General features: G+C 38.7%; 1 protein-coding gene and 1 long non-coding RNA gene across 4 annotated transcripts in view; one reads left to right on the top strand and one right to left on the bottom strand.

Annotated features, from left to right (window-relative positions):
- Positions 1-2,968, top strand: part of PREX1 (phosphatidylinositol-3,4,5-trisphosphate dependent Rac exchange factor 1) — a 165,197-nt gene extending 162,229 nt beyond the window's left edge. For both annotated transcript variants that reach the window (XM_056353309.1, XM_056353308.1), the window contains exon 40: positions 1,989-2,968. In XM_056353309.1, the coding sequence (XP_056209284.1) occupies positions 1,989-2,031 (43 nt within the window). In that variant the 3' untranslated portion in view covers positions 2,032-2,968. The remainder of the gene's footprint in view (positions 1-1,988) is intronic.
- A 1,381-nt stretch (positions 2,969-4,349) lies between these two features.
- LOC130155737 (uncharacterized) overlaps positions 4,350-25,942 on the bottom strand; it is a 178,439-nt gene continuing 156,846 nt past the window's right edge. The window contains exons 6-10 of one of the 2 annotated variants that reach the window (XR_008824210.1): positions 24,236-24,281; positions 10,608-10,720; positions 8,601-8,748; positions 6,335-6,430; positions 4,350-4,469 (exon numbers count right to left, since the gene is read on the bottom strand). This is a non-coding gene — a long non-coding RNA (uncharacterized LOC130155737). Of the gene's footprint in view, positions 4,470-5,518; positions 6,431-8,600; positions 8,749-10,607; positions 10,721-24,235; positions 24,282-25,942 lie in introns of those variants that run through there. The other variant, XR_008824211.1, reaches the window with a different exon arrangement.

Here is a 25,942-nt window from a genome sequence, read left to right as displayed (position 1 = left end):
TTCTGCATTTTCTGAATAAAATGTAACTGATCAGAGAGAAGGGTATTTTTGGACTGTTGCTGTGAGTTGGCAAAGCTAGTGATTGGCAGCCATCTGTGGCATGCTCAGAAAGAAAAACTGAATGGCAAATCGGACTGCAGATACGCAAAGACAATTCATAGGCTAATGCTATTGTGTGCTTAGAAGAGCTTTACTGTTTAGTTTTGGCAGAGCAGGTTTAAGAGTGAGCGCTTCAAGTCAGAGTAACCATACAGTAATGCAGCTCTAAGGAAGATCGGTTGCCCAGGGTGAGTGATACATGTTCTTGTCTGGAAGACAACTTTGAAAAGCACTGTACATTTGTGAATCCTACTGCACCTAACAGGAGCTAAAGATGTTCATCATCTCTCTCTCTCCAGGATAAGAGTAGCTTTATTTTTAAGAAAAGTATCTCTTTCTGGTTAATACTCCTCCAATTTCACATACCAGAGCGAAGAGAATATTCTTTTGTAAACTGTAACATAGCATTTTACCACAAAGGTAGTAACAAATTGTCACGATTTAGATGACAATATATACAGGATCAGTCTGTACAAATATCAGAAAAACTTCTGATTTACCTTCATCAATGGTGTTGTTTATATGAAGGCAAACCAGCTCTGGCATGCAGGAATCGGCACCAGAAAAGATCCAGTAAAGTCTGTGCCCTCCCTTCAGCCAGAGTGAGTGTATTTGCTAATGCTGGAGTCCTCCAAGGAACACAGTAGCTCAGTGTCAGGAAGACTTCTTTCAAACATTGCTCTCTCGTTCACCCATTAAGACTTCTGAGTTAGTCTAAACAAGCCTGGCCTCTTTTTAGTATTTTTCCTATCTGCTCCTCAAAGCATTTATAGGTAATTATTTTAAACTTTGCGGACTGTAATGATGCTCCATTATAACAGTCTGGCCTTCGTTTATTTTCTAAGACCTTAAAAAGAACAATGTTTTGCATTTAGAACCTTGTCCTTCTGTTGGATTGTAATTACTATTTCAAAAAGGAATAAAATAATAGTCAGTGTTGGCTCCTGTACCATGTCCCCGGTGTCATATAGCAGTGTTCTAGCAGCATGGCTATTTCGCCTTATTAATGTCTGTACATTACTTTGGTTCCGTTTTTATGACTGTAACAGCATGCTGTGTTCAAAAAGAAACAGCTTTACAAACAAATCAGAAGATGAGGTACTCCTTTTGTATGCACTCTACATCACAATGCCAGATTCCAGGACTATTTACGTGGATTATTTCATGGCAATAAAGCTCAGATACATGTGTTCCTACTGGGTTCCATCATCATAATGTGAAATAAAACTGAGCGAAGTTAAAAGGTGATCTGGTGAATTAATGTTAATTCTCAGGATTATATTTCAGAGCATTGACGTTTGTCAAACTCTGTAGTAGCGGCCTTGAAAGGGAAGTTATAAAAGACTTGAGTCTATTCAAATGAAAAATAGAAAAAGCAAGAAAAAGCTACCAGAGTCATATATGAATGAGAGTCAAGATATACTTAGAGTTTTAACCAGTGATCTCAATTTGCTAATCTTGTGGCTCAAAATGGTTCTCTGAAAATATGATTACCAATTTTAAAGTTTGTTCAGCCATGTCAATAAGCCAGTACATTCCTTTCTCCGTTTGGTAGCCCAAGCCGCGTGAGGGGTGAACTGTCTTGTTCAGGAAAAATACTGAACAGGGCTTAAAGCTGAAGAAATAGAAAAGGGGACTGTTGAAGACCCAAACTGGGCAAAAGTTAAAAGGGAGTGATGGAAAGTCTCGTAGAGTATTTAAACAATGATTGTAAATACTTTAGTTAATAAATCACCAGTGGCACTTCTAAATTTGCAGAAATGGTGGTACTTTTGATATCAGATTAAAGCTTGCAGAATGATAAAAGAAGTTGACTGCCATATTCTATGTCAGGAACTTGGTTATCATGCTTATGCTATTTAATACCATACTCTTATTCTGCCTTAAAGACTCTATAGGTTGTGCCAGCCACCTACAGATGGGGATTTATAGAAGTGAGAGGCACCTACATTGCAGCATCACTGAAGCATTCAGCTGAGCCGCCCTGGCTGAGGACCCACGCTAACTGACACTGATGGTGCTGAACCAAGAGGCGCTGCTCTGGTTGAGTAGCGGATGAACCTGCTGGACCAAGGCACCAAGAACCTGCCTTTGAACTCCTGCGGCACGTGCAGGGATTCTTGTGTTTCTTTGACTTCTTGAAGAAATTCTTGAAACAAACACCACAGAGCTAAGGTGGATGTGGATGTTACTGCCGTTTGCCTGGAAAAGTGACAGTTATATTGCAAGAAAGTGCAGTTTCACTGGTGACTTGTTTGTGCTGCCACCTAAAAGTTGTGGACTTCAGGATACAGATTGCTTAAGAAAATCCAGAATGACGCATCTCTCTCTCCCTGTACTGCATCTGGCACCCATTTAATTGCCAGCATAATTTTGGTCAGCATCCTTGAGCAGTAGCTTCATAAACACCGCTTTTCCATTAACTGACCTGCACTTTTGAACAACGAATAGCACAATCTATGGTTCAGTCAAATATGAACATAAAGAATTTCTTCTGGAGTAATTTTCCCATTCAGCCCAGTGAGAACCAATCTCTCTATGCTGCAGAGTATACATTCCATAATACTTCTTAACATTACTTCATTTTACTTACTGTAGCTTTCAGGTTTTTGATTAACTCTTTTTACTAATGCCCTATTATGTACTCTGGAAATACAGTACTATTTAAGAGGAGAGATTGGGAGTGGAGGAGTTTAAAGGAAACTTTACAAAGGAAAAATACAGTCTTATAATCTGATTATTTGAACAGATGTAGTTTTGAAAACAGGTCAGAAGAACTATACTTATTTATGTGGAGTGGAATATGTGTTTTCGATCATGTTATTATATATACAAGATTTAAATAAAAATTATATTGTTTAAAATGGGACCAATATGCTGGCAATTTACACAGCTACTCCCAGTTTACTGAAAAAAAATCTACATTATTTAAAATCTTTCGATATTTAAGTAGTCTTTAATACAGTTATTAAGATGTATTAGGGATGCTTTTAAGTTAAAAGAAAAAAAGGAATCATGTATATAATGTACTTTATTTTCTCTTGTTTCAAAAATTGTTCTCCATTCTGTCAGTATTATCCTAAGCACGGTAATTTTTTCCAAATTACTGGCTGAAACTAATTGAAACATGTCAGCAGTCTCAGGACAGAAATAATGTTCTTTTGGAGTGAGTGCCTTAATATGACCATCCCTCCCTAACGAGTTTCAGTTGTAGCAAGTCTCAGTACGAGGGTGTATAGGAAAGTTACCATTCCTCTGCTTCTCCACAGCCTCGTTTAAAACAGTTCACAGTTAGGAAATCCAGAAGCGCTTTGCAGTGATGTATATTCTAGAAAATAAAAGTTTGGGGGTTTTATTTGTGATGTTGTTTGTTTTTTAGCTGGCTTAATTTTATTTTATTACTGCCCAAACCAACTCAAAAACTAAAATTAGACTTTTTCTATTTGGATATGAAGGTCTCTTGATTTTTATTTTTATTTTTTTTTTAATCTGCACTTCAATACAAAACGGCTTGTTGCAAGTTTGGGGATGCAGATTGTTCTGAACCTTATTTCTTAATGGTTTAATTATTATTTGTTTTCCTTCACTCACAGACTGATATAGTTTTGGGGAAGGAACATGTTTTGTTTAATCTCTTACTTGTACCTGTTTCCTCGGACCTACAGTAACCTGTTGCAGGGAACTAGGACAACCTGTCAGTCGCCAGCTGTTGGATACGGGGACTTGTTACCGAGTATCCATTTTGTACTGCAGCCAGACCAGTAGATCATTATTTCAATGCACTTTTTGTTAATTGTAGAAGAGTTATTCTTGCTGTTTGAAGAAGAAATGGTTGTTTCTTTACTGAATCCTCAACTTAAAATGTACTTAGTGTTATAAGAACTGTAGGAACACCCAAAAATAAAAAGAACACATAGGTCAAGATCCTCGCTTTGTCTACATCGGCTCTGTTCAGTGGAACTGCAGCGATTTACACGGCCTGATGAGGATCCTGGCCCACACTTACGCAGTCACTGTAAACATTAAAGATGCATAGAAGAGTATCTAAGGGCATTTACACTGTGCACTGTTTTACATTGAAATGTATGTTATTCTCATTGAAAACGTGATAGAAGTTTTTATTATTAAAAGTTGGTTTATATTATAAGGAAAGAAGGTATGATCTTATTATTCTGTTACAGCCTTTAGTTCCTTAGCTCAAAGTTCTGTTGAACAGTTTGAGTTCTGAGATTTGTATGGACTGATGAGGAGTCGGAAGTTTAAACTGTAAGGGAAGAGTTGGTTTTGATACCAGCTCAAACTGGCAGTGCAGAGCTAAACCCTTCCTGTTTGTGCAGTGTCGGCTGCAGGTGTGTTTCACTGCAGGCTTCCTATAAAAGCAGAAAAGAAAAACTGTTCTGATGCTGTAAAATTGCAGGGTTTGAACGCAGTGCTGGAAAAAACAGGTTCAAGCGGAAAATAAGAGGGCAACGCACAAGCCAACCTGCAAGTAAGGAGAGTGGCTTAGGGCTGTAGAATTTCCATGGCTGAAAGCCAAGTAAGAACCCACAACCAAGCAAGTGCAGATTTCATAGATTTGGAGCACCTGATAGTGGAAGTATGGAAAATGTGGAAAACGGTCGAGATGGAGAAAATGGAAACTAGCAGCGTGACGATGAGGTGTGTAAGCAGCTGGCTAAAGGAAAGAAGGCAACGCTGAAAAGAAGGTGGGGGTCGGGTGGCAGCTGCGAGTGGAATATCTTATGCATCAGTCTTGCAACTGAATTTACTTAGCGTTTTCATTAAACACTGAAGCACAGGTACTGTGAGGCCAGGGGTGATGTTAAAGCGGGAGGCAGTGATCTAGATCAGGGTGCACATAAAAAAACCATCCTGGAAGACATTGAACACTGAAGGGGATGAAATGAATGAGATGAAATTTTACATTACAAATACTAGCTCATGCACTTGAAGAATAAACAAAGTATTTTGCTATATTTCTTGTTAATTGATAATAAAAGGACCTTGGTTATGGTTTGCTACAAGATGACTCAGATGCAATTTGATAGAATCGTGAAAGCTCAGCCTGTACTAGGAGACAAATTTCCAGCTGGGATGGGGAAATAGTCAAGCCACTGTGCAGAGGCCAAATAATTAAGTGAAATTGCAGTAGCTAGATGTTGAAGAAAAACACTATAAATGGTATCAATAAAGTGGATACAATTCTGCAAGAAAAGACCAGGAGAGCTTGATTTAGCTTAAGAAACAAGTATAACTGATGCCCTTTTATAAAGATAATAATGTAATAATGAGGGAGGTAAAGCCAGTTCAATCTAAACATAAATACAGCCACAAGTTGAAAGCACAAGCCATCCATTGTTCTGGACCCCAGAAACACTTTTTTTTGTCAGAGCCTGATTGGGAAAAAAAAAAAAAAAAAAAGAAGTAACTTTTACAAAGGGGCTTGGAAAAATGAAGCAGTCAGTAGTGCCTGGAGCCATGGAAGAGCCTCTCTGAGCAGGAGAAGGTGGCCCCTCCTTTCTCTGGTTTTGTCCGTGGCATTTGCAGAGGTGTAAGCTGCTTTTCAAATCCAGGCCACACCTATCTGTTAGCATTAGACGTTTTCATATTCCAGTATTCAGTTGCAGACTGAAATACTGGGATTTTTAGATGAGAAAGCACAGATTTATACAAATACACATCTCGCTTCTATTGGGAATAAAAACCATTAAAAAGAAAAATCCACCTGGGCTCTGGCAAATCCTTTTTCTCTGTCATATTTTCTTCTCAGTAAATAGTGATAATTTGGGAATATTTTGAGCACTAATTATTTCATGGTTCTAAACTGATTTGAAGGTATAGAACACTAAGGCCTAACCAGAATTTCAATGAAAAAATAATTTTAAACACTCCTACTTCCAAACAGCATATATAGTATTAAATCTGTCATAACGCTTGGCATTATAAACGTCTGACACAGCTTCTAAGCACCTAATCATTGCTTATTGGTAAAAGGGCAAAAAACCCACCACCCCCAACCCAACGAACAGCTCATGAAACCAGAGTATTCCCAGCAGCACACAGCTCATAGACTTACTGATATCATTGATTAATCAAATTGCCCAGTACAATTTGTATCTGAAACTAGTATTTGTGTAGCACTAGTGTTCAAATTGGCAATTCAGAGAAGTCTGCAATAGCTGTTTATCTTAACAGGGGAGAAAAGCCCTCAAACAGCAAAAGATGTTTTTCCCACCTTTTAGAATCAGAGTCCTGGCTTTGGTTAGCACCAAGGAATGGTTGTCGTGCCACTGGCTTCTGATCCTCCTTAAGCAACAGTCCTTCCTGGTTTCTGTTAAATAACATCGTGCAATAGCAGTTTTACTGTCACAGACTGAAAACATTCTGGTGTTCTTAAGATATGAATTTCCAAGTGCTCAGTCTCACCATGCCCAACTTGCTTTGCTATACTGAGCAATTCACTTCTGCTGCACTTTGGGATGGGAACTGGGGAACTATTAACACCGGTATTGTAAAGATTCAAAGGAGAAAAATGGTAAACTGCTTTGAAAACTGACAGTCCTTTACATATATAATACAGTTCTAATACATAAAAAACAAGAAACTAGATGGAAAAAAAGGATAAACACCACAAAGACATATAAAAATATCTGCTTCTAATTCCTATAAATCCATTAATTAATAGCACTTGGTACAAGGAAAGACTGAGTGTATTTCTTACGTACTTGCTCTGCTCCATTTCAGGGCCTGGAAGTACTAGGCATTAATACCATCAAAGGAACCTAATTTAACATACCTGCTTTTCATTAGTGAAAAATAATAAACTCATATTTATATGTGAAGTTTCTTCAGACTCCCTTATCTTCAGCGGATCCTACTCCTTGATTCGAAGAATGTCAGAATTCAGAACATAAGTAAATGTTAGGTGAATAATATTTTAAAAATACGGCCTTGGCAAGAGGATATTCAATTTGGATTTCAGAGTAGCACATTTTAGTTTGTAAAAGAATTGATAATTGTTTTATCCTACAGTTGGGCACGAGGATAATACTGTTTATTTAAAATCCTTCTAATTATCAGTATATATACCCTGAGAATCAGGCTCTGATACAGTGTTGCAATCAAGCATACCGGAAGAAAATTTGTCAGTACCTGGACCCCAACCAGTTCAATGGGTTACACCTTGGTATTCTGAAACCTCCACTGGCTTCAGTGCTGAATTAAAGATGAAGGACCTGATTATCTTAGAACAATAGGCTTGCTTTTTATAGTTAACCTTTCACAGATGTTTCTAAATGAGCTAAGACCTCAAGATGAAAATCAGTGCACTAACAACTCATTGCAGAGGAAGAGAGCTTTTGAAGGGCCTTTATTTTTGCCCTTTTTACAAAGGGTAGGAGAGACCACTGCAGTCTGACTGTAGGTTAGGCCAAATTTAAAAGGCTTTTCAACGTTAAGTGATGATCAGCCATAGCAGCTCAAGTAAGATTGCTGTAGCATTACTAGATTTACAGCTCATTTTGCACTTAAGATCAATTACCTCGTCTGGGCGGGGGGGGGGGCTATTCTGACATGACACGAGTTGTATACTATGTTTTTACATGAAACCAAACTTTTCATGGGTTTAGGAAAATGTTCCAGAGATTATAGTTTTATATCAGTTTATAGAATTGGCATTTTCAAATGTTTTGTAAAAAGAAAAAATGTACAGAATGTTTGAGAGGGTTTTTCCAGTTAAGTTTGAGGGATTTCCATGTATTAATAGTGTTATATTTTTCTTCGTGTTTCTGTATTTTTAACTAAGCATGTGTATCCTGCATTAAGAAAAAAGTCTTAATATAATTTGTTCAACTTTTTGTGTTGTATTGTCTAATCCATGTTGTCATTTCAGCATTACTGATCTATGTGTATGCTCTGTGTCTGTCAGTTGAAATCAAGCCATTCAGAAAAAACTGCCCAGATGGTCATAACAATGTGTCTTTTATCAGACGGGATTCAGAGTGCTCCTCTTAGGTTTGGAAGGTTGGAAGGTATCTGAACAGGAGACATTTCTATTGGGTCATTAAAAATATTTGGGCTATTGCTTTAAGCAGAACCTTTTGAACTTCAAGAAGATTGAGAAAGTAAAAAGAAAGCTATTTGATGGTCAAATCCTTTTCCGTTTTGAGGGACAATTAAAAGAGCTCTTTCCTGCTGTGTGAAAACTGCATTCTGTCTTTACAGGGCATGAATTAAAGAACAAGATCTCTTACCCCTCTGCAAACAAAGACAAAAACTGAAGCCAGGAAAATGCATTGCTGCTTTTGATTCCCCCAACCGTGCATCTAAAATTTCCTTTCACCCTGAAACTGAGACAGGTTTTCCCTCAGAGTTTTAAACTCAGCTTTATATGTTCTGACACTTATTCAGAATACCTAAATTGCTTACAACTTCTACTATTTCCACAGTGTATGTGTTGCATCAAGTGCATGCGATCCAGCAGTTAGAATGAGGACACTTACCATTCACTGAAAGAATCAACTGAAGAGATTAAATCTGCACACCTGAAAGGGTTCCATAGGTTTCCAAGAAAGAGGAGAATAACATAAGACTTAAATCCCTTCATCCATGCCTCTGATCAAGATACTGTGATTTGGGTTTTCTTCTCTTCTTAGTAATAGAGAGGAAACATGTCAAAGGAGAGATTCAAGAACAGTTTAGTTTGTGGCTTCCTGTGTGGTGAAAACTGAACTTCTTTTTTGCCCCATTATTGCATGTTGAAATATGTTAGGTTTTGGTTCTTAACCAAAATCACCCTGTCAAATTCCTTAAGTCCTCAAAGTTTAGTAGCCTGAACATTACTATAAGACAAGGACAAGCCTCTAGTTTCTACTGGTGGTTTAATTTCCACTTTGTTTTGAAGAAACTTAAAGAGGTGCTACTCGTACAGCAACCCCTGAACAAGAGACCTGTTTCAGCCTTAAAGAAGTTGACTGTATGACACTGGGACAGAAACCAAAGAGAAACAAACATGCCACAGAGAGCAGCAATAATGGGCTTCTCTCCAAGCAGTGTTTTATGCTGGAGAAAATAGGCATAAGGAATTCCAATCAAGAAACAGACCTCACCTAGTAAGCTGCTTCTGAGGGTAATGCAGATCATGAAAGGGACGCTGAAAGTCTTACAGAGTGTCGTGAGATCCCTAGCCTAATGTTTCTGAACCCACTATAAGCCCAACATTTCCTGCTTCCTTTATCAGTGTTGTTTTTTATAAAGTTCCTGTTCCTTTTCACTGGTGAATTTGACTGGCTTGCTTTCTAGCCTGCTTTCTCCTTTGATCCTATTCACCAGGGCAATCAGCTAGTCGCTAGAAAAGGAATGTACTGTTTGCTTTTTGGAAATCAGTTGAGATGTCTGCATTTTCATTTTACTGTTCAGGAGAGATGAGGGGCAGGGACTGTGACTGCCAGTTCTTTGCCTTAGAGCCTTAATAGCATGTTCAAAAGCCCGGACTCATAAGCTGTTTTGAGCAAAGAACAAATAGCTCCTGGGAATCTTCACAACAAGAACTTGTACTAGTACACCCAGTACTAACCCCATCCATGGCTTACACAGAAGTAATGTGAAGCAAAAGTAAGTTTATAGTAAGTAAACTGTGTTCAGAGCAATAGGAACTATTTCAGAAGGTCTCTGATAACTCTTTTTCCTTGTACAGTTGCCAGTCACGGTGGCTCACCCAGGGGCATGCTGCTGCTGTTGAGAGTACCAAGGGGCAATGCTGAAGACCTGCTGACAAACTGCGCAGTACGCTTGCTGTCTGCTCTCAGCTCACCAGCTGCCATGATCATCTGCAGGGAGACAGCTGCAGCCCAACCAGACCAGGACCAGGGTACCCCAGGGACCACCTACTTCCAAAATTTCCCGATAGGGAGACCTAGACTTTAAAACTGCCAGGGGCTGCCCACCTCCTGCAGGCACACGTATGTAGGAGGAAGTTCAGGGAAAAAGACATTATTTGTCCTCTCTGCCCAGTCTCCACTGGGCACTGCATTATGCTAGGCAGTTTTTTGCTACAGCTGACATACAGCCTTAATCTTCAGTGTTATTTCTTCTTTTTTTTTTTTTTTTTGTTGTTGTCCTGTGCTCATTAAAAGACGGGGAGTATTTCTCAGTGATTAACTGTTTTCATCTCCTGATAGCTTTCTATTAAAATAAATGCCTGTCTGTTTTGTATGGGTTCTGTTTGACAATTTAAAAAATACATCATGATTTCCCCCCATCAAGCAGCAAATAACAGTTACTTCAGGCTTATCCACTGGTATCTACACTTCAATAAAATACCCACCCTACCCTGCCCCAGTTTCAGGTCATTACATTTATGCAGAGAAAGGTGGTTTGGACAGTGTATTAGCTGCATTGAACATCTCGGTTTCTACTTTCAGTTGTGTTCTCTTTATACCAAAGTCTAGTGAGTGGCTGATGACAGTACAAAATAATACCTTCTCTGTGGAGCAAAAAGAACAGATTACCTTTTTACTGGCTTTCCTTCACAATTCAAATGATTCCTTGTCGAAACTCTAGTTGTGTTGATTTTCAGTCATGGAATCTGTGTCCAGTTCTGCCTGTGGTTAAGATGGATTATCTGAGGAGCAAAGAGATGAGAAGGGTTAAACTGGTAAGTGTAAAAATACAGGCTGAACAGGAAATACTCCTAAAACTATCATCAATAAAATGATAGTACAGCCCCTTAGGTGGAGTTCTAATCACCTGGGACTTAGAAAGCACACAATTTGGGTGAGCAAAATTGAGATATTGAATTAGCAGCAGGGACAAGGGTTAAAACCCATGAGTTACCAGTCAGTATGTTGCATGACGGTTATAATAATCCCACCGGGCTTAAAATCTACTGTTAGAAAAATTACTGATACATCAATGTAATTTTTTTTAATATATCATATAGGATCCCTTAGCATTGGGTTAAACTCTTTACAGTTATATATCAAAAAGCTAGTCCTTTTCCAAAGGAATTTACAATCCAAAAGTTCCTAAGGTTTTTGGAGGGTGTTGATATTCCCCCCGGTTCCTAACAAAGGAGGCTAGCTATTACAGACAAGCTAGACAAAAAACCCCAACAAAACCAGTCCTATAGTTGTAAGGCTCTACATTCCTGGACCAAATCCTGAACAAATTGCTCAGATTCTCTATTTTCCAATTTGATTGGAAAGCAAGCAATAAACCTTCTGATTCTTACACTTCTAAACTGACCTAAACTGTTCCCTGTCCTGTTTCAGTTTATCTCAATAAAGCTGCTGTTTGTTTACTTTAGGATAATTTTTCTTCAGCTTACTCTCCTACTGCCAGTAATTAAAGGTCATTAACAGCTCCCTGGCTAGTGTGAATAGCAGAGTTACAACTACTTTTCCAGTCAACCTAGAGAAGCTGAACTGCCTCTAAATAGGGCAATAGGGCTCCTTTTTCTAAGTCAAAGCTCCCTCAGAGCTCTTTAACAATTCCTTCTGGTAGTCACGATTCACCGTTTGAAAAATACTTCCCCGTGCCAAAATAACGGCTCATTTTGTAAAATGTCAATTAATGCCCTGCAGTCTGCAAAAAAATAGGCCTGTTTTTAATGAATTAGGATTAAAATTAGTAATTAATGTTTGAATCAAGTGATTATTTTCTTGATCCTGCTTAAAATTAAATTTGGTTATAAGCACTTTGAAGGCAATGAGCAAAGAATCATTATTATTTAATCAGTTTTAAATTACTTACATAATTACTTACATGAGTGACGTATTTTCATCTTGAGATAATTAAAATAATTAGTATGGCTTTATCACAGGTTTAATGTGCAAAAATCAAATTAATATTATTAGTGGTGCTTGAATACTTGCTTTTTTTGATGGAATTTATCTGCAAATTATTGCATGAAAGTTAATGAAGCTGTCACATGAATGCATTGCTTGGAAGGAGTAATTTGGAAAGGATGCATCATTTATCTCTGATCCCACGTGAACTCAGCTCTGGTTTATTTTTTAGGAGCTTTATTAAAGTTTTCTGAAATAAGCAATTTTGTAGCTAGCACAACACATAGCGTGTCTTGCTGTAAGAAATAACAAACCTTGGGCCTTATTTTTTATGCCTACTCTGGTGTAAATAAAATGTAGATTCCATAAATTCAGTGGAATCACAACTATAAGGAGTGTATATAACCCAAACCCAGCAACAACTGACAGTATAAAACTCAAACCCAACCAAACATACACCTAATTCTTGCCATCTATACACTATTTCACAAATTACCATGCATTCTCTTACTAACATCATATCACCAGTTCAACTGTCTAAAAGACTTTGCTTAAACAGGAAAGACAGATTAGGAAAAAAGTTGAAGTATTTTTACCTTTTAAAGCAATCTAAAAGGCAATTTAATTGCCTTTCAAAGTAGTTTAACAGATGGAGATAAAAAGAAGGAACCAGTATAATGTCATTTGCCAGAAGTGCTTTATGGACCACATTTATTAATATTTCTCATTAGAGAATTACATTAGGGATTTGAGATGCAGTCTAGATCATGGCTGTGGTTTGCTTATTTTTATAAAGAGCAGATAATTACAAAGCTCAGAACAGAAGTTCGCCAACTGTTTGGGATCTTTGGGGTTTTCACACTTCTTAAAACAAGCAATCCTTATTTACCAACGTATTCTTCTAGCTTTAGCAGTCAGTGAGTGCCTCAGCGGAATCTTTGCCATCAGCTAGTCAACATAGGGCTATATTTACTGGTCATCTCTTATTTCATCTCCTGTTATGCATCCTCTCAACCATGCTGCTCTCTGCAAAGATGCTGCTGTTATGCCTACTTTTGACATACTGCTGCAGTGAAATAAGTATTTTCCTTCCTTGCTTACTAAGGATATTATCTATATTACCAGACCTAGGAGGGCCTCCCAGCTCCCAGTCTGAGTGATTGCCAGCTCTGTGTTGAGGTTGAGCACTCGCTCTATCTGCTTCTCCTCCGACTGCAGTTTCTGACTAGCTTGCAGCAATATTGAAATGTACTTCAATGGACGTAACTCCGCAGTATCCCTATAAGGTAGGAAGCACTTTTTCCCCACCGTACAGATGGGAAATGAGAACGAGGCCTCTGAGATATAATTCTAACCAAAACAACTGCATTAACATTGTTGACTGACAAGAAACAAATGGTAGTTTTCACACAGGTTGGGTGTGATCAGCACTTCACTTCTCAGATCTGTCTTGAAATCTGCCAGGATTTGTTTACCAGTCATTTGAAAAAAACAGTGAATGTCTTGTGAAAAAAATTCAAATCATAAACTGTTATTTAAGACAACAAAATCCAAAGGCCATTGAAGAGAGCTACAGAAGAATGTTGCAGTGATGAGCGGCTAAAGTGATTAAATGGCAACTAAAATTCAGTATCGGTAACTGCAGAGTATTGCTCACGTGAAATCAATAATTAGGCATTAGATGTACAAAGTCAGGTTTTAAATTTCATATCCAAGCCTTGAAAAATCTTTCTGTTTTTGTGGACCATCCCTGGAAACAGTAGTTCAGACTTCTGTGGTAATCATAAAGAAACTAGAACAGAATTATTAGGAAAGGAAAAGAAACCATTGCAGAAAACTTTATTAATTCCATGGTGCCCCTGAGTCTTCAACACTACAATAATTATTCTTATGCTTTAGGCCTCCAAACACTTTTGAAGAACCTTGAGAATCTGGATGCAAGCAATATGGCCAGTGTCATACAAGAAGTTTCTTTTGCAGCATAGAAATAACTTGGTTTCATAGCTGCCTAGGCTTCCTCTGACCACTGAACCATCCTTACTTTGCATTCAGTGACTGTTCCTCCTGCCCTTCATCTCTGTATATACCCCAGAAAGCTTCTTGAGAAGTTCTGGACTCCGCTTTCCATCAAGTGAGTTTCCTTTAGTTTGGGGGTTCTTGCCCATGAAAAAATGTCAGAAATAACATTTAGAATCTGTCTTTACTTGATAGTTAAGACTCAAAGTAATGAAAAAAAGCCAAAGGAAACCACATATTTTTACCCTCATTCCTCGTTATAGGTAAGTTTTACTCATGGATACTCATAGAATTGTAAAATACATTACATTTCATGGAAATGTCCATATTTTGCAGCATAAGAAAGAACCCTGCTGGTTTCAACAGCCTTTTTCAGACCAAAGGAGGCAGGGGGAAAGACTTTCTGACACATAGCCATGACTTACAAAACCACAGTCCCACTTAGTATGTCTCTTTTTGATAAAGGTTCTAGGAAACTTCCCAGTTTCCAATTAGTAGTGGAATTAAAGCTACAGTTTCAGCATATCTCTGCATTAGCAATCCATAGTGACTAGAAAGGCTGAGTATTTACTGGCTGATAAATAAGCCTTATCCCTCTTTGCATGTGGAGAAATCAAATACAGAGGAGGTAAATTACCATGTCAAGATAGCAAAGGAGAGAATAAGATTTATCTTTTCCTCAGTCTGAAATTTTTTCTGCTGGGCCAAGCTATCTTGCTTACAGCTTCCAGAAAGCTGCTGCTGATCAGCACAGAGTTCATGCAGGCTTTTTCTTCTCCCAAAATAGCCAAATACTAATTAACCATTAAAGTTTTATAAGTTTTTATTTTTGGATTCATGTTCAGGGAAAGTCATAAAAGGACACATGCATTCTTTTGAATTAATGCTGTATTAGATGTGAATCTGAAATTCACATTGTCAGATTTTGAAAAATGGTGGGGGGTGTGGAATTAAAACTAAAAAAAACTGTTAAGCAAACAAATTTTCAGTATCTCTTTACAATTACACTGTTTATATCTAAAGCTGAAAGGAGAATACAAAAGGCTAGGTTTTCAGTGCTGCCTGGGACCCCTAAGGAGATGAAAGTAGTAAATATTCAGTTAGCTCCACTGGGATAAATTGGCTGGTTTTGTCAGTAGGACATTTCAAAAAATAATCCCTGTATCTATACACACACACATAAAATAATGAGCTTTCCCAAAGAGACACGTATAAAACTTAGCTTTTCTATGTAGACTCATCAGATCCTGTAATGACAAAGCAGTTAAGTTAGTTTTAGCTGCTTTAAACTGGTCCTCCCGGTGATATTCTTTACTGCAGTTGAATGACACTCAAACAGATGCAAAACTGTTTCTTACCTCTGAAAGCCAGAGGAAATGAAGGGAATCTCTCCCAGGCTCTTTCTCCAAATGAAATTTCCCACTTACTAACGTAAGAAGCATACATGCCAGCAGTCACAGCATATTGTTTTCCAAAAGCAATGTTTGATCAATACAGCCAAATGATCACTATTAACGATGATCATTAAAAATAAATTCCACTGTTCATATATTTTTTCATATTATGCCATTCACCTGATTTGCTACATATCACTCCAGTAAATATTACTTTTTCCCCCTTCCTCATCTGGAGAAACCACAGATGATGGACTGCTATAGAGACTCCCCATAACTAGCTTCAAACATGTTTGGCATTACCAGTTTTAGACAGACCAGCCCATAAAAATCTTCAAACATACTGAGAGGTTCCATGTGTGTCCCCAAACCAATATACACAGCAAACAGCAATATCCCTCAAAATAGATTTAAAAGACAGCACAACCCTTTGCTCCCACTCCTTCCGCATTATTGCAACAGTATGACTTGAATGTATTCTTAGTAGTATTACCAATAATGGAAGTTGATGCTAGTGGGTGCTGAAACGTAATGTTTTTTCCATACACTCCAATTACATTAAAGTGGCAGAGGTTTGGGATTGTCAAACTATTCAGTTATTGATTGGCCTTTAGATAGAGAGCATTTGTTTCCAGTTTCTCACTTTAACCTCTGTGTTCCATTAAACACACTACAGTTAGCACTCAGAATAAATTGCATTTTGGAAGATTAACTAAGTCAGACGGTAAGGTTAAGTGCGCAATCTATTCTCTCTCTTACCAATCACTTACAGTTCATCAGCTCTTGCAATAACAAAAAAAAATGAGAAAAGTAAAAGTCTCAGAAAGAGCAGGGTTAAAAGGAGATGCTACATTTTAATCACCTGATTTTCTTTTCCCTTTTCCACAAAACAGTGAAGACCATGGGTCTGCCAAGGGGAAGACCGAGACATTCTTTCATTTCCTGATTGAAAATACCATAAGAGATGACTGCTTCACAAAACCATGTCAGGAAGCATTTCTTCCCATTTAAGCCAGCTTCCTCACAGGAAGAATGATCATTTGATATTAAAACTAAGATCACCGCTACAGGATCAATAGCTAATCCTACAGATGAATCCCATCAACAGTATCTAAAAAGCTTTTGACTAATTCTTTTTCAAGTATGTCTCCACTGAAAACAGTGAAAGGGAACAGCCAGTATAAAGGGAAGGAAGATCTGATTCCCTGCATTCAGATCCCTTATATACAGCTGCTTCAGTCCTGCAGTAAGTGCTACAGTATGATTTAACATGGGATGCAGTAGAACAAAGATGAAAATATGCCAGATTGTAAAATAATAAATTCTTTTTTCCTATTTATAGTTTCTTCACAAACTTCTATCTTATGTGGAAGAGATTCTTAATAAGTAACTGTCTTTGCAGAACCACAAAACATCATCACTTTATACCTACAACAGTGAGAAGAGACAGGCTGGCATCCACCCATGTGATTGACATGTCCTGCAACACTGAAATCCTTAGCTCCTCTTTAGCCTTTCCCTAGATAAAACACCTACAGAAACCAACAGATTTCCATTAATTTAATTTAGTACCCTGAAAATTCCCTTCCTTTGATTCTAGATGCTGCTTAGCAAAGCAGTTAATGTATGCTTAAATGTAAGGTCAAATGGGCCGGTTGCCTAAGAGCAAGGGTATGCAGCGCCCACGGAGAGCCAGCCACTGCTGCAGCCAGAAAGACGAGGTCCAGCTGCAGGGTTCTAGCCCCATCCTGTGCCGGGTTTGGCACTCATCCGACTTTTCTGCGAGCTGATTCAACTCGCTAACTCAGCAGAAATCTATTCATTTTTTTCGTTGGTGTTTCCTGCTCAGCTAGCGAGCTGAATCAGCTCACAGCAAGGTTCAGTGAATCAGTACAAGGTGATGGAGGAAAGCATGGAGTAGGGGAGTGGGGGAAACAGGCTGTCCTCCTCTCAGCAGAGATGAGCTGCTGTACTGCCTCTTCCACATTGTGTAACTTCACTCTGAGGTACTTCAGCGAAATCTGGTCTTCACCTTTCTGCAACTCTGGACACAGACGTACCTAAGAAAAGATTTTCCTGGTGGCCCATTCAGGGTTGCAGCCATAGGCACTAAAATGACAATGAAGGCGGCTGCTGGCAGCTAAGGTGTTGGCATTGCCAGGGGCTTATATTGCCCCCCTGCTGCACCTCAGGGCCCGACTGATCAAACAGCTCATGCCAGCACCTCATCTGCTTCAGTGCAGTTGGAGGGTGCACTTTATCCCACTGTTGAATGATCTTTAGTAAACTCGGGCTGACTTTGTGATAAAACACACCATGAGCAGATGGCCAACCTACCCTGTCAACTCTACTTGTGCCTCCACCAAAGGCACAGTGAAAACTGTCTGGTAACATCCATCATCTTCTGCATAGTGATCCTGGCCTTCAGTTTTAAACCTCAGGAGAGGGGAGAAGCTGAAGGGAGATGAGGGGAGATGAGGAGGTTCAGCTAGGTGAAGGACCTTGTGAATAGATGATAACAATAATGATTTATTTTTCAGTAGAAAGGCACACAGTGCATGATGGCCTTGTACTGTTTAGATTTAGGAAAGTATAGTCTTGAGAGTAAACTTCAAGGATGAAAACTGTTAGGATGAAAACCATTGCTGTCTTCACTGCTTTCATCCTTTGAGCAACAGAAAAGCAGGGTGCTATAGAAGAGAACAGGAAAACAAGTGCAATCTTTCACTGACTCCCAGCTCAGCAAGGTTGGCAAGTATTTTTTTGAAGTGAGTTTAAAAATCAATTACCAGGTTGGAATGGAAATCTTCTGCAATTTCTATCATTGATGAGGTCCAGAGAGAATTCCTTTTTAGTGACACCACATCAGATCAGAATGCATCTTCAGATGTTGTCAGTGAACCAGAAAGCAGCAAGAGGATTTCACAGGGGAGAAAGAATAATCTTATGAGTCTCTGAAATGAGTGCCCTGCTGGTCTGCTGAATGTGGGCAAAATCCATGATTAAATCTGTACCATTTCTGCTTTGCTGGCTGCTGTTGTCAGGCTTTATATCAAAGACAGGTCAAAAATCTTAATCTGCATTCATCTTGTATGTCTGTTGAAGATAATTAAAAAACCCCAAAACTTACCGGGGTCAGGTTTGATTTCTTCTAAACTATTTCCTGGCGACAGGCTTTTTACGATTATCTGTTCTGCTGCATTTGTTTTTTCCTGCACTACAGAACATTTGGCTAATACATATGATACAAACATGTGCATCTTCAGGGCATAACAAAACGCTCTGAGATCATTTGTTTACTAGAAACAGTTAATGGGATGAGCAGAAGCCTACTGAGTGTGAGAAAGACTGCCATAAATTACTCTCTGCTCTTTAAGAAGGAAGAACATGAAAACCATTAAACACAAAGTCCTTTATCCTGAAAGTCCCACAGACTACACAGTGGGTAATAATAGACTATTGCACTTCATCATAAATATGAATGGAATTATGAATAACAACAAATAAGATTAAATGTTGCTCCTGGTCTTGTTGTTGGGAAGAGGTGTCAACTACCGGCCAAAATATCTCTTGCATGTGGAGTCCATTGAGAGAGCTGTAGAATTACAGCACAGAAAGAATGTGAACAAGCACAATGAATCTAAATGATAAGTCAAATGTTCTGCATGGCTGCAGGCCTCTGGTCTCATTCTTTAAGGATTCCTGTTGTGGTTTAACCCCAGCCAGCAACTAAGCACCACACAGCCATTCACTCACTACCCCCCTGTCCCCTGGTGGGACAGGGAGGAGAATCATGAAAAAGATAAAAATCACAGGTTGAGATAAGAACAATTTAATAATTGAAATAAAATATAATAATAATTATGATTAAAACCCCAATAATTGTAACGAAAAGAAGAGAAAGGGAGAGATGAACAAAATCCAAAAGGAAAAAACCCACAAACCAACAAGTGATGCACAATGCAATTGCTCACCCCCTGCTGACTGATGCCCACCCAGTCCCCAGGCAGGGATTGGCAGGCCCAGGCCAACTCCCCCCATTTCTATACTGAGCATGATGGTCTATGGTACAGAACATCCCTTTGGCTAGTTTGGTTAGCTGTCCTGCCTGTGTCCCCTCCCAATTTCTTGTGCCCCTCCAGCAGTCTCTTGCAGGGCCTGAAAAGCTGGAAAGTCCTTGACTTAGTATAAACACCGCTTAGCAACAACAGAAAACACCCATGTGTTATCAACATCATTCTCACCCAAAATCCAAAACACAGCACTGTACCAGTTAACTGAAAAGAAGATTAACTCTATCTCAGCTGAAACCAGGACAAACTTGTTCTCATAAAACACAAGCCAAACTTTCAAAATGCTGTAATTGTACTTTCCAGATTTGCCTCCGTACTTTTAAAGTCTTTTCCAAACACCACGATATACAATGCATACTAGCATTTAGAAGTTCAAAATTTATATTTCAGTAGCTGGCAGATTCACTCTGGAGGTGGCTATACTTAAGCATTTTTTTTAATTACTTCTGCATATGATCTCAGAGGTCACAATAAAGGCAAAGTGTTGGAAGACAAAAACTGGAGATGGCCATTCCAAACTGGTATTTGGATAAATAAATATTTAAGCTGGCTTACATACAAGCCAGAATTTTCTGATGAAGAAGTATCACAGAAGTTGTAATCACACCAAAGATTAGATTCTTAAGGGAAACATAAATGCCTTATAGAAAAGAATGTTCCCAATAAATTAAAGGCAATTGTTTTGTCCCCTTTCTCACGCGGCCACAGGAATGTTACTTAAACAGTAAAGAAAACATAATGCATTTACTGGCAGTATATGGCTAGCTGAGAGGAACTGACGACATTCAGCTGTGCCTTTAGCATTCACCCCAACTGATTCTTAAGCTCATGAATGAATGGCCTGTGCCACAATGGTCACTTCATTGTGTTGATTTTTGTTGATCTGCAACACAGAGGGGTACTGTTGATCTGTAAGGGCTATTGTTGAAGAAGTCTAAGATACTGTCTAATGAAAGAATGCTTAGATTGTCCTCCTTTTATAGCATAGATAAGTGACTTGTCTCCACTCACGTATTATACCAATGATGGAACCACGTACAAATCTCAGATGAGCCAGGACCCATTGGACCAGGTTGCCAACATACGATGAGTCAAGTGCTCCCTTTCTCTGAATGGTCAGATAAATAACTGGTGTAATAATTGTACCGGAATGGCCTACACCAAATCCATGGGGATTCCCATTGAAAATCCCTGTTTCCGGGGAGTGGGGTGCTTGTACAGTTTACGAGGGGGTGGACGTATTTTACTATTCTCTGTCGCTTGACCAGGAGATGGCAGTAATTCCCTTTACACAAATAAGAAAGCTCAAAAAGATATTCAGAAATGCAGACAAGGTGTTTTTAGGGAAGGGGGGGGGGGGGGGGGGGGGGGGGAGAAATTCAGAAATCAGCCTGCTAGAGCTAAGTGAATAAAATTGCACTGCAGACAGCAGAAGGAATATAGCTACGCTCTTTTTCTTGTTTCTGTGACTATTTTTACTATTTCTTTGGTGTCGAGAAGAAAGATGAATTATTGGAAAGATATACAGCTCCCAGAGCTTTCAGTTAGGTATTATTTTTAGCACTAATCACATCTGCATACTGCAGAAAGAACAACACAATACTAGCTGGCATTCAGCAGCTGTATGCTAATGTTATTTGTGGAAAATATGCCCAAAATCTTGTACATTAGAAATAACTTGAATACGCAGAAGAAACCACCTTCCCCCCAGGCACCTCCACAGTGAAATGTACAGTATTCTTGTACCAGTGCTGTGACTCTTAAACATGCAGCTCAGCAGCACTCCTCCATGCTATTGCTCCTTTGTGTTGTATCCCTCTTCCCCCCTTGCAACTTACAGATAGATCACATCAATTACTAGGCTACCCTTAGAGCATATCCTGAGTATGTTATGTAAATCCTCTTCTACCTCAGTCTCAGCCAACCCGTTCACCCTACTCACATCACTCCTGGACTTCTGAAAGAAGCAGTAGGAATTGTGTGCTGATGCATGAAACCCTTACTCTCTGGCCTGCAAAATGCATAAGCACAAAAAATTCTTTTGAAACATTTTATTTCCCTCATTTTACTCAAGTTCTATAAATATTCTACAGAGGAAATATCCAGGCAGGACTGCTGAAAGATATAGTAAATCTGGTGTGCCTATTAAAAGGTATTAATGATAACCACATTTCAAAATCATATTTATTCTGGAAATATAAGACTTATAAATTTATTAAATTACCATGACAGATCCATGTGTGGTATAATTGATGCTGCCCCATTAATCTCAATCCAAAAGATATATGCTGATTTTTACCAACTGAGAATCCGGCAGAATGAGTGGAGAAATATAACAGTCCCCCTTTGTCCATACAAAAGAGTTAACACTTCAAAAGGAATGATGAACATTCCTGGCAAACAGCTCACAGAAGCTCCCATGAGAGACATTTTTTTACATCAAATATTCATTACATCATTACAAATATACACCACCAGTTTAGTCAACAATGGTATGTCAATGTAAGAAAAGGCAAGGGTCTTTCTGTAAATTGTCTTGTGGATTTTAAAAGACTTCTGCAGGACAGATTATGTAATTAAGGACTGTTGGAATGGGACCTTCTCTGCATCTTTATCATTTTACTTTCTATAGGTATGTGTGATGATTTTTGTGGTCTGTCTGAGCCACGTAATTCTGCTGCCATCTGCATCTCACAGAAAAACTATTTATCTCTGCCTTGCCAGTCTGAATTCCTTCTACTACCCAGACAGAACAACAACTCACCTTTTTGCAGGCTGGCATTAGCTACCTCCATATCACGCTATTCTCTATCCTCCAACATATAAATTCCAGTTCCTTCAAGGGTATAGTGTCCTCCACGCTTACCCTGAAGCACTGCAGATAGCACACCCTAAGTTCAATAGCTTTATGCTGGATCACGCTATGTTAAGAAAGTATTTTGCAAGTAAATGTGAGCATACTCCGTGTGTGTGCTCCAAGCAAACTGGCTAAACTTTATTTCAAACCAAGAAGCTGAAGTCACATTAGCATAGCCTGGAGCATTGTGCAGTACAGTCACATCACCCCAGAGGGTGCAGGACAGCTATTGCCTTTCCAGCAATAATTCTTGTGCATCTAGAAAGGCCAGTCCAGTTTTAGCTAGTTGTGCATACAACCAGTGTCCACTTAGGATCTCTCTTTATCTTAAAGGGCGATTAAGTTCTTTGTAATGGCCACAGTCCAGCCCTGTCTGGAGAGACTGCCAGTGCCTTCAAATGAATTAGAGATTAAGGGTTATTCGAGGAACCAACTTTTGAATTATTCCATTGACTTTAAAGAGATTGCACTTGCCTTTGGGTAGCTATTGCAATTTGTCACTAAGAAGAGTGGCAACTTCTGTTTCAGAGGGGCACAAAACAGGTAAATTAAATGCAGCCTTTAGTTTCTTAATGAATTGAAAATATATGTTGACACTAGCTACCTCAGTGTGTTACCTGGATGGAAGCACACTGCCACGGCATAAATGAAAACAACATGGAAGAGGTTAGCATTATCTCTGCATTAGACTTTTATCATCCTTTCTTATAACAATCCACAGACAGAAATGACAGACTGTGTATTAATATTTATTTCCTTTATAGTGTATTATCGTATGGCACATTAAAAGGTCTTACTGCTAAACATTACTCCATTATTTAATCAAGATAAAGAGTGAAGACTTTTCTCCCATTAGCCAGTGTTTACTCCCACAACTTAAAGTTTCTTTAAACACTTTTTACATTCTTTGTATACTTTCCTCCTATAGCTTCACTATCAGTATTATATATTGATTATATATAACAGTATTATATTATTGATTATATATTGGTTTAGACTTACATTGTAACCATCTGATGAACTTTGAAAAGATTGAATTCTTCAGTGTCAGCTTGTTGAGTTTACCCTCATATAGTCACAAAATTACCAAAGCAAATACAAGGCTATTTGCTTGAATACACCAAAAAAATTATGAGTTAACTGTTTTTAGTGAAAGAATCAGTTCGTTCTGACAAAGACAAGTGCCACAGCACAACTCATGTATGTCAGAAATAATATGACTAGCAGACAAAATGAAAAGATCCAAAAAGCCATTGTTCATTGCTGGTTTGCTGCCAATTAATTGTGCATATATATGGTATATATACATTACTGATTATAAGCTTGAGAAGTTGTGGGTTTGTTGGATGTGATTACTATAACTGGAGTATCATGTGTCACAGTCACAGTAAATCCTGTTTATTTAACCTCAGCCTTTGATCATTAGAAGGAATCTAGAAGGAAACTTCACAGTGTCTTATATAGACTACCTCCTCATGTTTTTCTTTAAAAACACCAAGTGCTTTCCTTTTGCCTAATCAAAACAAACTGTGATTTAAATTGTGCTCCAGGCCTGTCATTTTCCAGTATTTTGTAATCTATTCCCCAATTAACCAGCATAATTCTCCTTTTTCCGTTGTCCTTTAGAAAAGCTAAACCTTTGCAATTTTGGCCAGATACTTGCTTTTTACTTCTTTGATCCTAGTCAGAAATCTTACTTACAGCAACTATACATTCTTCAAAGTTTAAGACAACGAAAAGGGCACCCCATTAGGGTCAATGATTCTGTTTCAAAGCTAGGTCAGAACAGACATCCTTGAAAACTACTTTGTATGTCATCCAATAAAATGATACCCACTTCGATTCACCCAAAACTTAACGGCTCCAAGAGTACAACAGAATGCAGAGTTCCCCACATCTGGAAATCAGAATCACACTCAGACTCAACATCAATTTCTTTCCACCCTCATTTTCTGCTAACATCATTCCAACCTGAACACTGGCATTAGCAGATGTGTGCCCTCACTTAACCATTGCAACTTTTCCCAAATGGCCTCTAATCTTGTTGGTTGTCAAGCTGCAGGACAAAAAAAATATCTGTCAGTAAACATAGCTTCAGCTTCCTAAGTCCCTCTGTAATTCTCATTCCAGTCAATGTCAGAGTAATTGCAGTTTCATATGATCAGTGTCCTAGCCCAAGTACAGTTCTCCATCTGCATAAATATTTCCTGATCTGTCTTTTCACCTAGCCCTGGGAGATCAGTAATTGTTTTCTATTATGATTGTTTTACCATTTCAGTCTTTAGCCTCAAGTTCAAGGTGTCTCTGAGTTGCTATCCATGTGAACGTTATTCTGTTTTCAGCATAATATCCTTCCTCATTTATACTGTCATATCTCCTTCTCCTTTCTCAGTGAGAATTGCCTGTCCTTAAACTCTGTATCTGGGTAATGTAATATTACAGCCTATTTCCTGAACTGGCCACATTTCAGTTACTTCAATTACATCAGATTTGTCTTTAAGCAGCAGATGTCCTTGCTCCTCCAATCTTGTTTGCTCTTTCCCTCCCTGCCTCATCATGCCCTCCAGCACACAAAGTGTTCACCTGCTAAACAGTAAACAGAAGCTGGGCTGCCTCACACAAGCATTTTTCATACCTGTCTAAATGGAAGAGAGGGTTGTTGAGCAGTTACTGTTATCTCTGCAAAATCGAAATACAGGATCTTATATCACGTAGGGATTAGTCCCAATTTCAACAATAGGAGGTGCTCAGTAAAACCCTCTAATGTAGACAGGGCAAAACAGCATTACACAGGAAGAGCTTTCCCTTATTTGTAGCTCATGCAAGGTCTTAGACAGTCAACTGGAACTGTTCCCGACTAGAGGAAGGCCTGTATATCAGTTGTAAAAGAGCACCTGTATCGGTTTCTGGTCACCAGTTGCTACACACTAGAATAAACATCAATGCACCTGTGAAAAGACAGGTCCAATACTCATAGATGTCTGCGGGGATTTTTCACTTCACATGAGTGTTTCTGGATCTCAAAGTCAGGCTCTTTGTCATACAGCTTACAATGTAGGTTTTGCCATTTATTTCCACAGACATGTCTGCGTTAGCAAGAAGACCATGATATGCCCTTCCTTTGTCCTGAGGCTGGAACAATTACAGTCCATCTGTCACTCTGCCTTTTATTCCCAAGGGGATAGGCATGTAGTCTTATATTTTCTGTTTTACGTCTCCAGGAACCCTGGCTGTAGTAGCGCTACAACTCTAAACACCAGAGGCTTCTCTTCCTGCTCTAGGGAAAGACAGCTTCACACCCAAGCTCATCAACATTAGTCATAAAAATGGCATAAGGTTTTCCATCTCACACATTCACTGCACATTTTATTTCATTTTTATTTTACTTGAATACATGTATTGCATATGCATTAAGCAGGCTATGCCAGAAGCATCATTCCAGAAACATATTTAACTCGACAGCTTGCTCAAGTGGAACAGCAGTGTTATTGGACTGAAAGTCCTACCAGAGCAGAGACTTCCAGTGGAAGCTTTCCTTCCCCTCTCTGACCTACCAAGAACAGAGGAACTGCTATTCTCTTCCTCAGTTCTGAACAACACATTACCATGCTGGATTCAAAGTGGATCTAGTCAGTATACAACAACCCAGATAAAGGACAATGTTCTTTCTCAGAATACGCAAATGAGAGTAAAATTATAATCCATTGTCTGCAAGTT

Source organism: Falco biarmicus, chromosome 10, assembly GCF_023638135.1.
Source record: "Falco biarmicus isolate bFalBia1 chromosome 10, bFalBia1.pri, whole genome shotgun sequence".
NCBI lineage: Eukaryota > Metazoa > Chordata > Aves > Falconiformes > Falconidae > Falco > Falco biarmicus.
Note: the sequence above shows the minus strand (reverse complement) of the source record. Positions and strands in the feature narration are given on the sequence as shown.